The 14,851-nt window shown below is 36.8% G+C and overlaps 2 protein-coding genes across 52 annotated transcripts in view; one reads left to right on the forward strand and one right to left on the reverse strand.

Moving 5' to 3' along the window:
- Positions 1-14,851, forward strand: part of LOC114804952 (uncharacterized) — a 339,668-nt gene that overhangs the window by 240,360 nt on the left and 84,457 nt on the right. The window contains exon 5 of one of the 2 annotated variants that reach the window (XM_054233384.1): positions 7,625-9,316. In XM_054233384.1, the coding sequence (XP_054089359.1) occupies positions 7,625-7,763 (139 nt within the window). In that variant the 3' untranslated portion in view covers positions 7,764-9,316. Of the gene's footprint in view, positions 1-7,624; positions 9,317-14,851 lie in introns of those variants that run through there. The other variant, XM_054233383.1, reaches the window with a different exon arrangement.
- Positions 1-14,851, reverse strand: part of LOC105216804 (cell adhesion molecule Dscam2) — a 147,580-nt gene that overhangs the window by 51,726 nt on the left and 81,003 nt on the right. For 38 of the 50 annotated variants that reach the window (XM_054233333.1, XM_054233339.1, XM_054233336.1 and 35 more), the window contains exons 7-8: positions 1,299-2,143; positions 1,075-1,236 (exon numbers count right to left, since the gene is read on the reverse strand). In XM_054233333.1, the coding sequence (XP_054089308.1) occupies positions 1,075-1,236; positions 1,299-2,143 (1,007 nt within the window). Of the gene's footprint in view, positions 1-1,074; positions 1,237-1,298; positions 2,144-4,644; positions 4,769-5,437; positions 5,562-6,417; positions 6,542-10,900; positions 11,022-12,210; positions 12,335-13,002; positions 13,127-14,851 lie in introns of all 50 variants that reach the window. The other 12 variants (XM_054233334.1, XM_054233364.1, XM_054233374.1 and 9 more) reach the window with 6 other exon arrangements.

Below are 14,851 nucleotides of genomic sequence, written 5' to 3' on the forward strand. Positions count from 1 at the left end.
CCACACCATCATTCGTGTAAACGCGTCCGCCATTCTTGGTCCAGGCGACATCTATTGGCAAGTCGCCTTTATTAACAGTGCACGACGCGGAGACCATATCCAATTCGTTGACGTTCGCCTCACCGAAGTCGAAGGGTACAATTTGTGGCAGAACTTTTGAGTTGTGGTTAGAGCGGTATAACGGTAATTTTACGGAAAAGTTACTGAGTTTGGTCAAATTTCAGTTTCAGCAATCAATTGTTACTCTTAAATTTCCTCCCAACTTTATTAAAACATGCTACATCATAGGAAATAACGGTACTTAAATTACGGAGAAACCCAAAATACATAAGAACCCAAAAAATTGTAAACTACACGCCTACTAAACTCATAAAAACTGCAAATTTGTTCGTTAAATTTTTCTAAAATGCATTACTTCACGAACCATTAACACTCAGTTCGGCAGTGTGATAGGCCTCGCCAGCCGCATTACGCGCTACACAAGTATAATTCGCACGATGACGCGCATGTACCGACTCTATGCTCAACATGCTAATACGTTGTGTTGTTTTTGTTATTAATATACCATCATTGGTCATTAGTTTGCCCGTACCGCCGAGTTTGGGATCCGGCGCTGTGGTCCAATACAAATCGATCGGTGTATCGCCTTTATTGACAGTGCATGTGGCCGAGACCATATCATTCATGTTGATCGCATCTTCACCGAAATCGAAGGGCACAATTTGTGGCGGCACTAATTGATTGTTGGAAAGGTGTATACAATTTATACCAATAATTTTTTGTTTGCTAGAGAACACAACAAACCCACGTTGATACTCGCTTAAGAGTGAGTATTTTACCTAATTAACTGCAGATAATTCTTCGACCAAAAAAAATATTGCCGGTAGTGTGTAAAGACGAAGCAATTGTTAGCGGACGGTTTGCTTTTAGAGCAGCAATTGTGTGTAGAGCGGACGGACTTTTTGGACTACTTCGTCTTTGCACTACATTGCCAGTTTTTTTGTATTGTAAATGAGATCATTCCCGCTTTTAATGCTGCAGACAAATGATCAGTAAAATGTGTAGGAAACTTACCCATAACTTGTACTTCGAGTGAGCCGCGTGCTGAATAACCTTCGGCATTCTTAGCCACACATGTGTAAGTTGCTTGATCGGAATTACGTTCCACATTCTCAATTATCAAAGTGCCATTGGGGAAGACCTTCTGTTTGCGGTTGATGGGTAAAGCGCGGTTGTCTAGCAATATATTTCGAAATATTAACGAGTACTCCACACAAAACCACTTATGTAATACTTACCACGTTCCCAAACGATCGAATCAATTGGATAGCCTGCTACGGGACAGGTCACAATCAAAGTCTCACCCGCTACAATAGCTTTCTTTTCCATTTGACGTATGTAGGGTAAACCGTAGACATTTAATTTCGCTGAGTGTTCGGCTACGCCAACTTTGCTCTTCGCTATACACTTGTAAAGACCGCCGTCGTTCGCATGCACCGATGTAATATTCAAATAGGAGACAACATCACCGTTCACTGTCACATATTGACCAACTTGGTAACGATCAATATTTGCGATTTTCTTGCCATCGAGTTCCCATGAGATTTCAGGTGTTGGATTGCCGCCAGCTACACACTTGAGGAAGACGCTTGGTCCGGGTTCCATGGTCTCTTCTTGGAATGCCTGTCGTATGACTGGTGGATCGAAACGTCCGCCTAATTTGAGCTCAGCACTTGCTTCCGCAGATTCTTGATCATTGCGTACGAAACACTGATACATGCCCTTATCTTCCTTCTTCACCGATTCGATGCGCAGTACTTGATCGCTGTGTCCCATCGCTTTGCCATCCTTCAACCAACTGATAGTCTTAATTGGATTACCACTATACTGGCAGGTGAATACGGCGGGGCGGCCGAAGTCAACAGTTTGTGTGGGTGGATCGATTTTCGCTGAAAGTGGTGCGGTCACAGTGAGCACAGTTTCTACGCTCTCACCGCCAACTGAATTATTGACGACACACAAATATTTGCCAGAATCTTCCACGACAGCATCCTTAATGATCAATGTGCCAGAGACTTGTTTGACGCGCTCATTTAGTATAACGGCCTGTTTGCGTGTGGTGCCCTCAATAAACTTATACCATCTGTAATGTGGAGAGAGTCGAGTGTTAGTGAAAATATACATAACCTAAAATTGCACACGAAGATGGTTAAAAATGTGAAAAATCAAATGAAATGCTATGCTATGCGCTGTGTTGTTTGCATTGGTGATCAAATAAAATTGTTTTTTTTTTTGTTTCACAAAGCCCATCGAATGAGATGAAGGTTACGAAAGCTTCAACAAAATTTAATATGAAGCTGGTGGAAAATTTTGAAAGCAACAACGTACATGTTTGGCATGAATTACGTACAGGAACAATATACCCACCTGTGCGTTAAGCATTGAACTAAGTACTTACCTTAAGATTTTGTTGCAATAGTTAGCATTTCATTTCAAATTTTTTTCATTTTTAACCAGCTTTGTTTTGAAAACTTGCTGTTAGGACCCTCGATAAAGCCTAGTACGACCTAACGAAAATGAACAGACATTATAAAATCGTAGAAGACAGCAAGAACAATCAGCTACATAGGTTGTGCTCTAGGAGCTTTCAGAAGATTTATGAATATCATGAGAGTTAATAAAAACTAAATAGCTTGGAAGCTTTTATATTGAGTCTTTGCATGAACTTCCGGAACCTAGGGAAGAATGAAGGACTACTTAAACAACCGACAGATGCTAGTTAACTCGAACTATTAGATATTAGACCCAAGAGCAAGGATATTAAGAGTATAATATTGAGCGGTCTTCTTCGATAATCATCACAATAAAAGGAAAGGTTTATTCCGGTAACATAAATCCCTTAAAAAAACCGAGTTTCAGGAGGAAGAAACCTCCTCGAAAAACTAACCTTAAAATTTGTATCTATAAAACATGTACCTATAAACCGGCACCGGATACCCCTGACCAGGACAATGACCAACAAAAGTACCGTCCAAAGGCACCTCATTAATCTCAATACTTTTAACAGCAATGCGTGGCTTTACGTGACCTACGGGTTCTATAAAAGATATAGAAGCAAGGAGACACATATAAAAAAGACATATATTGGATCAACTGCCTGAATTGTTTCAAATAATACTCAAAGTTTACCTAAATAACGGCATTGGATACGCTTGAGCCTGACAAAGTATAGCGAAACTGGCACCTAAACGCATTGTATGTTCTTGCAGACGATCGCCAGAAACGGTTGGACCGACGCTGCCAATAGGCTCTGGTGGAAAAAGAAACATTTTTACCGTTTTCTCGAAAATCATATTTGGAAACTGCCTGAATTTTAATATTTTTTTACAGAACGGATTGGCAGGGTTCTAACAAATATAATATCAGTTTTTTGGAATAGTTAATTTAAAACTTTATTTATTGTTTTTTTTTTTACCGAAATAAAGGTGTTGGATAGGATTGCCCTTGACAGAGCATAGTAACGCTATAACGAGCCTCTTTAGTTACTTCTTGCAGGCGACCACCCGAAATTTTGGGCGCCACGCTACCAACGGGTTCTGTGGAGAGGTAAAACTTAGTTTAACAGCTTTTCGAAAGCTTTTATTTTTCAATGGAGAGACACATATTAATTTAAAAGATTTTGGAAAGCTTTTTTTTTACTGAAAACTGCCCGAGTGTTGCCGCGTGAATAGAAACATGTTTAACCTTAAAAGCTTTCTAGAGACCTCGTTTATCTACTGATAGTAAAAGCAGCATATGCTTTCCATCAATAAATCTACCTTATTATAGGCACAGGAAAGGCTTGTGCTTGACACAAGAGATCAAAAATAAATGTCCAATTTCTTTTACAAATGTAAAGCTTTTAGATTCACCAGAGAAAGTAGGAGCTTTTGCGCCAACGGGCTCTATAAGTAATGGAAAATTATTATTGTACTTCAAATTTAGCCCCATGTTGGGAAGAATATTCGAAACCAGTTCATTACTATTTTTAATTTTTTTTATAGCTTTTTTAAATACACTAAAATTTTAATTTAAAAGTTATTCTGTGCTTTTAACTACCTTATAACAGGAACAGGCCACGCTTGAGCTTGACACAATAGAGCAAAGCTTTGACCAAAGTTACGCGAAAACGTAAAGCTTTTTAAGTCATTGGAAAATGTGGGAGCTTTTGCGCCAACAGGTTCTAGAAAGGTTTTTATTAGTATGTACAAGTAAATACAGAATTAGAAAAAAAGCTCTAGATATCTTATAAATCAGCTAAACAAACACTCAAGCACAAATTTACAGAACCAGTCGGTAGTGTTGCCGAGGTTTCAAAAAAAATATTATATAGAAAGCTCTCGCAATACCTTATAATCGGCACTGGAAAAGCTTGAGCTTGGCACAGCAGCGCAAAGCTTTGTCCTACACCGCGTATATAGGAGAAAACATTTGAGTCTGTTGAGAATGTAGGAGCCTTAGCACCTACGGGTTCTACAATAATAAAATAAACAACACATAATATTTTACAAAAGCTTGCAGAAATGAGTTTTTTTAATGTAGATGAAAACTGCCAAAGTTGTGATGTAAAATTCATAGAAAACAGTTTAGTTTAAAAGAATATACCTAAATAATGGCACGGGATAGGCTTGAGCTTGACACAGGAGCACTAAATCTTTGCCTTGAGCTTCCACAAAAGTGCTGCTTTTCGCTAAGTTGGGAAAAGCGGGCGCTTTAGCACCGAGTGGTTCTTGAAAATGAGAAAAATATACATTTCAAAAGATATAGTCAAAAAAAAATCATGAAAACTGCCTCATAACTACCGGGAGCTTCTAAACAATTATATATGTATAACTAATGAGCTTTCATTAAGTATTACATTTTTTATAGTAAACTTCGTATATTATATTGCTTTATCTATATATCTAAAAGCTCTTTACCTAAATAAAGGCACTGGATACGCTTGAGCTTGACACAACAGCACAAGATCTTTGCCTTGTTTCTCGATAAATGTGCCACTTTTCAAAGCGGTTGGAAAGGCCGGAGCTTTCGCGCCAAGTGGTTCTTCAAAAATTATATTTATTTTTAAATTTTAATATAATTTATCATTAAGAATTATTGCCTGAATGTCTTGGTCAGAATAGATATATATTTCTTCGATTTCTTTTCAACGCAATCTTTACCTTGTCACTGGCACTGGAAATGCTTGAGCTTGACATAAAAGCACAATGTCACTAAAGCTTTTACCCATAAGTGTGCTGATTTTCGAAACGGTGGGAAAAGTGGGTGCTTTGGCACCAACGGGTTCTATGAATGTAAAGTCAATTTTATTGTAATATACATTTTTTTAAATTCATAATTTTAAACGATTGAAAACTGCCCAAAAAGCTTTAATATATTTAACCTAAAAAAAACTAACCTTATTATAGGCACTGGAAAAGCTTGTGCTAGACAAAGCAATGCAAAGCTTTGTCCGACGCTGCGCGTATATGAAAATGAGCTTGAATCGGTGGAGAAAGTGGGTGCTTTAGCGCCAACGGGTTCTAAATTGTTTAATTCGTTATATTAAAATGAACTGCTTTATATATTGGTGTTATGTATTTGTAATGTGAAAACTGCCTCAATAAATTCTAAATTTTCAAGCTTTAAAGCTCTTTTCAATTAACATACCATACTTCCATAACTTGAACTTATATAACTCGAAGTTTTTTTGTGGATTATGGTGATTAGAGTAAGATAAGTTCTACTGTATTTATTAAATTTGAAGCTTTTGGTAGCTTTACCTTATACGGGAAAAGCTTGTGCCTGACACAAAAGCGCAAAACTAGCATTCACTGAGCGTACAAAAATGCTACCCTTGGAATCACTTGAGAATGTTGGTGCCTTAGCGCCGACAGGCTCTGAAGTTACATAGAAAGATATACAAAATTTCGAATTATATAATAATAGTAATTAAGAAAACCGGTTGGCAGGTGTCACGTTGAAGGTTGGATTTTCTTGCGAAAAGTTTAAGATTTTTTAGCTTTAAAGAGCTTTTAAGCAAATTTTCAATATTTGTTCTATTGTTTTTAAGCTCTCAAAGCTCTTGACTACGTTTAAATTTTTGATCTCTTGTTTTTTCCCCTTACCTAAAAATTGGCACTGGAAAGGCTTGCGCCTCACATGTCATTGCCAAGGTACTACGTCTAGCTGCATAAATAGTGAACGTACTGGCAACACTAGGAAATGCAGGTGCTTTAAAGCCTACAGGTTCTATGAAATATTGGCGATTCATACGATTAGCAATGTAAGTTCAATAAATATTGAATTTAAAGCCTGAATGTTGGGTTTTATTTACTGCTATTGCTATTTGTAAATATAAATTAAAACATATTCCTTACAAAATACTTTCTACCGTACCTAAACACGGGCACTGGAAACGCTTGAGCTTGACAAAGCAGCGCCAAAGTAGAGTATATTGGTGCTCGACTCGAAAATGTTTGTACCTCGCCGGAGAAGGCAGGCGCCTTCGAACCAATTGGCTCTGGAAAATATTTATTATTTGGAGGTTAGAATATTGAAAAATATTTTACTGAATGGTGGGTGAGTTAATTCGTCCAAGGCAAACTGTTGTTCGTTTGTTCTGAACTCACGAACCGATTGGCAGCGTCTTCGTGATTTTTCCGGCTTTAAACTTAAATGTACTTTAGGAAAGTCTTCACAGAAACTGGCCCAAAAGCTTGAGTATTCTGAGTTTTAAGAAACATCGAAATGGCTGTTTTCTTAAGAATTGGTCAGTAGACTATCATAATTAAAGAATCGTTTACTACCCGTTTAATAAGGTATTTGCATATTCTAAAATTTCCAAATAATTTTGAAGAATGCTGCCGAGTTGGCAATATCTTGCTCTTAACAATGTCAGCCTAGAAATCCAACGTAGAATCACTCTTGTCAACAGGTGCTAGCTTGACAAAGCACTACTTTAGACTGTTACTTTAGACTGAGTAGTCAATTGAAAAGAAAAGTCCTCTCTCGACGAAAAAAACCACTGTTATAAACACGGCTATAACCGCTTAAGCGTTGTCTACGCCAGTTAAGAAGAAGATGTAAATTAGAATTAAATTTTTTCCCAATAGATCAGAGCTTGATTTTAGGGAGCAGAGTAAAAGCGAATTGGAGACAAATACCGACTTTGTGTGAGCTATTCTAACATTATATTCCTATTTAGTTTCTTGATTACCTTATTACGGGCACTGGATAAGCCTGCGCTTGACACAGCAAAGCAAAACCCGTATGTTCTTGCTTTTGCACCTCAATTAATTTATATTCCAGTGAAAATGTAGGTGGTTTAGCGCCGACCGGTTCTAAAAATAACAGTTTTTTTCTTTATATTTACAAGAAAAATAAAAAAAAAAAAACGAATTTTATATTGAAAACTGCTTTTTACTATATTTTTATATTTATATTATACAAATTATTTACTCAAAATCATAAATTGCACCTTTTTTCAACTTATATTTTCCGATAAATTATTTTCTTTAAATTATCGATTTCACTAACCATCTTGACCTATGAAAAAGTAACCTCAAAAATCTTACTATTTATGTATTTCCCTAATTACTTCCAGCCTGCGCCAGTTTATGTGTGAAACCACAGCACGTTCGGCCCGTAACCTTAAAACTGATAAGTGTCAATGTCAATGGAGGCTAAAAAACAAGGTCACGCAGCGAACAAAACCGAAGCAACCAAACAACTGGACTATATGAAAAATCGTAAAACAACAATAATGAAACAACGAAACACGAACGAAGGTAAGTCTGTTACCCCTTTTTACAGTAAGTTCAATGTCAATTGCATGTACAACAACAGCAACAGCAACACAATAAGTCAAAACTATAAACTGAAAGCGACAATTGAGCGCCAAATGGCAAGAGGTAGTTAGTTAAATTGCGCGCGAATTTTTAAATGCATGAAAGTGAAAATACCAGAGGAAAACGCTAGTCGGTTGGTAATAAAAAGCAAAAAACAAAAACTGTGTTTGTATATGTGTGACTTTGCGACGAGCATATACGACGGCCAGCAACTAGTGGCACACATGCGAACGCGGCGAGCATATCAGTAGGAGGTCAGTGACCCAAAAACGTGACTTGCTGCCCGACTACTACCCACAGCGCAACGCAGACGTGGAGCGCTGCAGCCTACAGGTTTCTTCATTCATAAATTGCGGCGAACAACAGTTTGTAAGTTAGAAAGTGACAGCAGCCACAATTATTATTTATATTGCCGTCACGCTCTAGCATGCGCGCGCAGAAAACTAGTTTTTTTCACATTTCCTCTTGTGCGCAATTTCTAAATAGAGAAGCGTAATCAAAACAAATGCACAAAAACACTTCCCCGCAGCAACAGGCAGCAGTGTGCAAGCGAGATGGCTGCTACCGAATACGAATGGCGCGAGCAAAACACAAAACCACCGATTAGGGGTAATTGTTGTGGGAAATTTTTGACGCGTAGCGCACATGCGCGCTACGGACATGCATTGTATGAGCGAGACAGTGAGTTGTATGCAACCGTGCGAGTGAGTTAGCTTGTATGCATCGGCGAACAGCTGTGCTGGTATGAACTGATTTTTGTTTAATGACACACATTTACGCGGAGCAAATAAACCACAATTGTTGTTGTTTTTGTTATTATTGATGTGGTGTGGTATGGTGGTGGTGTTGCTGTGGGTGTGCAACTCTTTGTGGTGTGAGTTTTGTAAACAAAAGCGTACGCTTTGCGGCAGTTTTTTTGTTTTTGTTGGCAGTCGTGACTGCGAACAGAGTTGTTGCGTGTGGTAGATTGTTATTTTTTTACTACCTTTTCTTGTGTTTCTACTTTACGCTTGCATTTGCGCTTTTTGTTTACTTTTGCTTTTGTTCGACTTTACCACTACGGACAGCCTCCAAGCAACGATGGGCAGTTGTCATGAAGCCACCATCGACACATAGTATATATACAGACATATGTTTATGTGTGTGTGTCTATAAATATGCCTGTATACTTATTTCGAGTGTTTATTTTATGTGCAAATGTTTGTACATTCATGCTACTGTTGTTGTGCTGGAATTCATGAATGAATATAACGAACGCTTCTGCTAGCCGAGACGCGTTAATTTAATATCTTTTTTTTCAAATTAGGAAGTGCTAATTTGCACAATTATAACACTTCACTAGCTGGTGACTAAAGTCAACATAGCATAAAAAATTATATTTTATAAATATCAGCATTCTACGGCAGCTGAGTCAGCACAACTGCATATTTAAACTTTTATTTACACCACACTAATCCACTTTCCATAATCGATAACTGGGGTTTCGATACTTTTTACTCTTTAATGAATATTTTGTATTTAAAAATTAAACTGAAATCCACATTCTCACTAAATTCAGTAAGAATTATAGTTCCACTCTAAACAAACCTATAAGTGGGCACTGGATATGCCTGCGCCGGACAGAATATAGCAAAGCTGGCATTATGGCGTCGCTCAATGCCCGACCATTTGGTATCAACGGATAGTGTAGGCGCTTTTGCGCTGACAGGCTCTATGCATAAAAATATTTATAACAAATTACAACAAAAATAAATGCAGTAAATAGCAAAAAAATTGCATTTTCCACCTGAATGTTGGCACTGGATACGCCTGCGCTGGACAAAACATAACTAAGTCACGTCCCTGCATACGCTCGTTCCATGAGCGACGCATGTCGTGCGAGAGCAACAAATATTTTTCATTTAATGGAAAATAGAATTATGAGTTTCGAATGTTGTTTATGCAATACAATAAATATGCATTGAAAACCCACGTCATGGATGAAGTATGACGCAAGCAAACTGTCTGAAGTGGTTGGAAATTCGTACAATGCAGCCTAGTTTATTGATTTAGATTGAATGTTTTTTATATTCAGCAAAAAATTGCAAAATAATCACCGAAAGTTTGGCGCTGGATAACCTTGTGCTGGACAAAGCAACGACAAATCGCTGGCGGCGCGTAATTCTAAAGGTTTTTGCACCAGAGATGGTGTACGCGGCGCGGTACTTGAGATTGGTTCTAAAGAGTAATTAGTGTAAGGTTAGGAGAGAGTGTTTAATTTGCAAACTGAATGTTGGGACGACGGTATAAATCACTGCAAATTTTACATGCTCACGTTTTTCGTTGTAAATACAAGAATACAAAATTTAAAATAATTTTTGAATATATAAAAAAAATAATTGCGTTTCTCTGTGCATTACCGGAAATTGGGTGCCGGAAAACCCTGCGCTGGACAAAGCAGAGACACACTACTTCCATGCGCCATATTTAAGGGTTTACTCATTATTGAAGGTATGCGTGGCGCAGTGCTTGAAACGGGTTCTAAAATTTACATATGTACATACATATAATAAATTCTGATTAAATTTTCTATGATATTATTGAATATTGAAAACTGTCTGAATGATTTTTAGGGGCTTAAATTAATATTTCCTGAAAATGAAAATGGCTTTAAAAAGTTCAAGCTTCCTAACCTAAAACTAGGTGCCGGATAACCTTGTGCCGGACACAGTATTGCTGTATGCGCATGCGATTCCACAATATTTGGTTTATAGGTAAGCGCGTTAATTTTTGGTGGCGTACTAGAAACAGGCTCTGCAAAGAAGTTTAGAATTTAGCGTAACGCATAATAACGAATATTGATGCAATTATAGAGCAATCGACTTTATCGTTAATCGATGAAAAGAATGTCATTCCAAACGAATTTAATAAATTAATTAAAAACTGCCTGAAGTTGCAACATTAAAAAAGAATCACAAATTTCCTTTCATTCAAAAAATTATAACTAATTGCTTCGTTTCCTTCAATATCTTCAATTATTCTTTATTGCTTACCGAAAATTTGGCGCTGGGTAACCTTGCGCTGGGCATAAAATTGAAATACTAGAGTGGTGAGCCACACTTAATGGACGCGCACTAACCGGTGGCACTTTGGGTGCCGTACTGGAAACGGGTTCTGAACAAATTATAATTATTATTTATTAAAAAATCAAAATTAAAGTAGAAAATACGAAAATTTTACTGGAAAACTGTCTGAATGTCGATATGAGTTCGAGTAGAGCCATAGCAAATTATCACATTACTTGAGCTTCATATTATACAAACATTTCTTAAAATGCCCAAAAAAATATTAAATCGTGAAATAAAATCTTTTACCTAAAAACCGGCACTGGGAAACCCTGCGCCGGACACAATAACGCAAAAGTGCTGCCCAAATAATAACTTTTCACATCGAATTTAGAAAGTGAGGACACCTTTGGTACTGTGCTGCTCACCGGTTCTGAGAAAAATAGATTTATTTAAGTCACTGATATTTTATAATTCGAAAAAAAATATTTTGAAAACTACCTGAGAGCTAATTGAAGCATTTTTTGTGTTATTAAGAATCTATGATGATTTTCTTCAAATAATGAGCTTTTGAGAATCATTAAAAAAGATGAAACAACACCGTAATATTCAGCGAAATTATCCCAAGACCATACAATAAGCTTCAGCTTTATGATAGTATGTACCACTGACGCTAGGTTTGGGTATGCCAAGGTTTGGGTATTTATTCCCTTGTCAGCCATCTAAAAATTCTGTACTGCTTCCTCTAGTTGTTGAGGACTTTCAATTTCGAAAACGTTTAAAATAATCTTTGATGAAAATTCCAGAAATCCATGAATTTTTTTATTCAGCAATGGAACCTTCGCCCACCGCATGATACGGATGCCAGAGATCTATATATTATATATATTTTTATATTTATATATTTTATAGTATATAAAAAGGCAATAAGGTTCTGAAACTACATAGCAGATTTCAATACTGCTGTTATATTAGTGACCAATAAGTCAATTAGTTCCCCTTACCGATAACTTGGCACTGGATAACCCTGTGCCGGACATAGAATACCCAACGAACCGCCGAGTTGTGCAAACTCTATGCCGGTTTTCTGAATGAGAGCAACACGTGGTGCAGCGCCGCTTATAGGTTCTGCAATTTCGAAATATCAAAATGAGTAAAATGCGAAAGGTAAAGTAGTTATAAAGGTTTGAAAACTGCCATCTTTGTTTTAAGTAATATCAGTGCCTGAGCTTTTTAAAAGCCGTGTAATAATGTTTAAGTTCCAAACATAACCTCACTTCTGTGATAAAAAACTTTACCTAAACATTGGCACTGGGTAAGCTTGAGCTGGACAAAGCATTGTCTGACTAGCGCCCAAAGCAATATCCACATTTCGTGTTTTATCGCCGGATGTAAGTCGAGGACTCACGCTACCAACGGGCTCTAAAAGCAAGAAAGGAAAGAATTACTTGGAATTTAAGTTATTAAAAACATATCGTTATTATAATGAGCTTTGAAAACTGCCAGAATTTTAAAGCTATCCACGTTTTACGAAAAATGAACCGGGTGATTTTTAAGAAAAAAACTATAGCTGTACCTAAAAAGTGGTACCGGATATGACTGTGCTGGACATAAGAGCGTTACGTCAGTTGCATTTCTACCGCGTACTTTTGTTAACTCATCGTAAGCATTGATTTTGGGACCCACACTAGCTACGGGTTCTGAGAAAAAAGTTGTACATATGAAGAGCGAAATGAGTATTTGGAAGCAAAAAACCGCATTGAATGTTGGAATTAAGGTAAGTTGCATATTTTTTGGCTGCTTTACACTGTTTTGTAAAAATTATTACCGAAATAACGGCACTGGATAAGATTGCGCTGGGCAAAAGAGCGTACAGCTGCGATTGATTTGTGCCTCCGCATTTTTTAAACGATTTTCAACACTGATTTTTGGCGCCACACTGCCGACGGGTTCTAGGAAAAAAGTTTCGGATTTATATAAAGAAATTAAAAGTATATACTTGCGAAAACTGCCTGAATTATCATATTAATTAAATTGACTTTGTGGCTAAATTCTTTCAGCTTAAGCCGTTGAGTAGTCTTTCTTTATACCTATAATTTGGCACTGGATATGACTGCGCTGGACAGAAAAGCGTAAATGTCGCACCAAATTTAGCGCCGGCATCACGTAAACGTTCTCCAACACTAATTTTCGGCGCAACGCTGCCTACGGGTTCTAGAAGATTGCAATAATATTAGAGACCAAATATTTATAGCGTTCAAACTCTTCATAAAATTTTATGAACTGCTGAATGTTGGAATTTAAGAGAGTTTTTCGATTTAAAATATTATTTGATTTAGGTCGCTGAACTGGGAGATTATTCTGAGATATATCTCAATAACAATACTTCCTTAAACAACTTTTTTAATGCATATTTCTAAATTTTTTACCGAAATAAGGGCACCGGATACGATTGCGCTGGACAAAATATACTCAATGTATCGCCAATGGCTGCTTCAGCGTCATTACGCCGATTTATCAGATTTATTTTTGGTGCAACACTGCCCACAGGTTCTAGAAAATGCTGAAAATTTAGAACAAAGCATTTATTTAAACATAAAAAACAAAGAAAACTGCTGGAAGTTGGGTTCATCACTACATTTTCACTTTATATAAGACCAGAGTACCAGCAACACTTAAAAAAAAAAATAACTTTTCAAAATATATACCCGAAACATTACCTAAACGTTGGCATCGGTTACGATTGTGCCGGACAAAATATGCTCAACGCCGCATTTATGTGCGCCTCGGCGTCTTTACGTCTATCGCCAACGCTTATCTTTGGTGCAACACTACCAACCGGCTCTACAAAACAAAAACAATATTTGTACAACAAACATGTGTTGAGGTTTGTTTGAAAACTGCCATGAATAATTAAAGTGTGCTTAACGGAAACTTTGTGTTCTCTACAAATTGGTGCAAAAGTTTTGCGAAATCAATCGCTTGGCTTAAGTCTTACAATTAGTGTTCAAATTGTCATCAATTTCAACTATTGTACATATCTTAAGGTAGTTGTTGTTGTATTACCTGTAAGCCGGCACCGGAAATGACTGTGCTGGACAAAAGAGCGCAACGCTTGAATGACTTTTAACGCCGGCATTTTGTAGTTGGGCGGCTATGCTGACTTTTGGTGCAACACTGCCGAGGGGTTCTTTTGGGGGTAGAATTTTGAATTTAGTAGGAATTAGTGCATGAACTTAAAAAAGTTACTATTAATTTTTATCACCTGAATGTTGAAGATTGTATGATTGAAAATGCGCTCGGATAATTTTCCACAACTGTTAAATCTTTTGAATTCAATAAATTATTTAAAAAATCAAGGCAAAATTTCGCTTCAAAATTTTATATTTTTTTTAATTTTATAAAATTTTATAGTTTAAAAGATTCATTAAAATTTGCTATATTACGGACAGTATGTAACTCAATTTATTTCAACGTCTATGCACCAGCTAAGGTTAGGGAGATTCATTAATCGATAACACTGTTATGAAAGCAGTTAAGGCTTTTAAGTAGTAAATTTTACGTTACATTCAATTAACTTTTTAAATTTCGGGAATATTAGATGACTTTTCTATGAGATGCAGCATAGAATACCGTAAAATTTAATCGACTTCAGAAATCAAACAATATCGGTCAGTTATTAAATAACAATTAAAACACTAATTTCTTCACCTATAAATTGGCACTGGATAAGCTTGTGCAGGACACATAATCGCTAGGCTATGATTTTGCATTACACTATCATGATTATAGCCATCCTTTTTATTAACGCGTGGCGCCACACTACCGACGGGTTCTAAATTGAGAGAAATTATATATTTATGATACTAAATTCTTTCAAAATAAACACCGAATGTTGGGAAGAGTTCAGATTTAAAATTAAAAAAAATATTTTTTTGT

The sequence above is a fragment of the Zeugodacus cucurbitae genome, chromosome 6 (assembly GCF_028554725.1).
Source record: "Zeugodacus cucurbitae isolate PBARC_wt_2022May chromosome 6, idZeuCucr1.2, whole genome shotgun sequence".
Taxonomy (NCBI): domain Eukaryota; kingdom Metazoa; phylum Arthropoda; class Insecta; order Diptera; family Tephritidae; genus Zeugodacus; species Zeugodacus cucurbitae.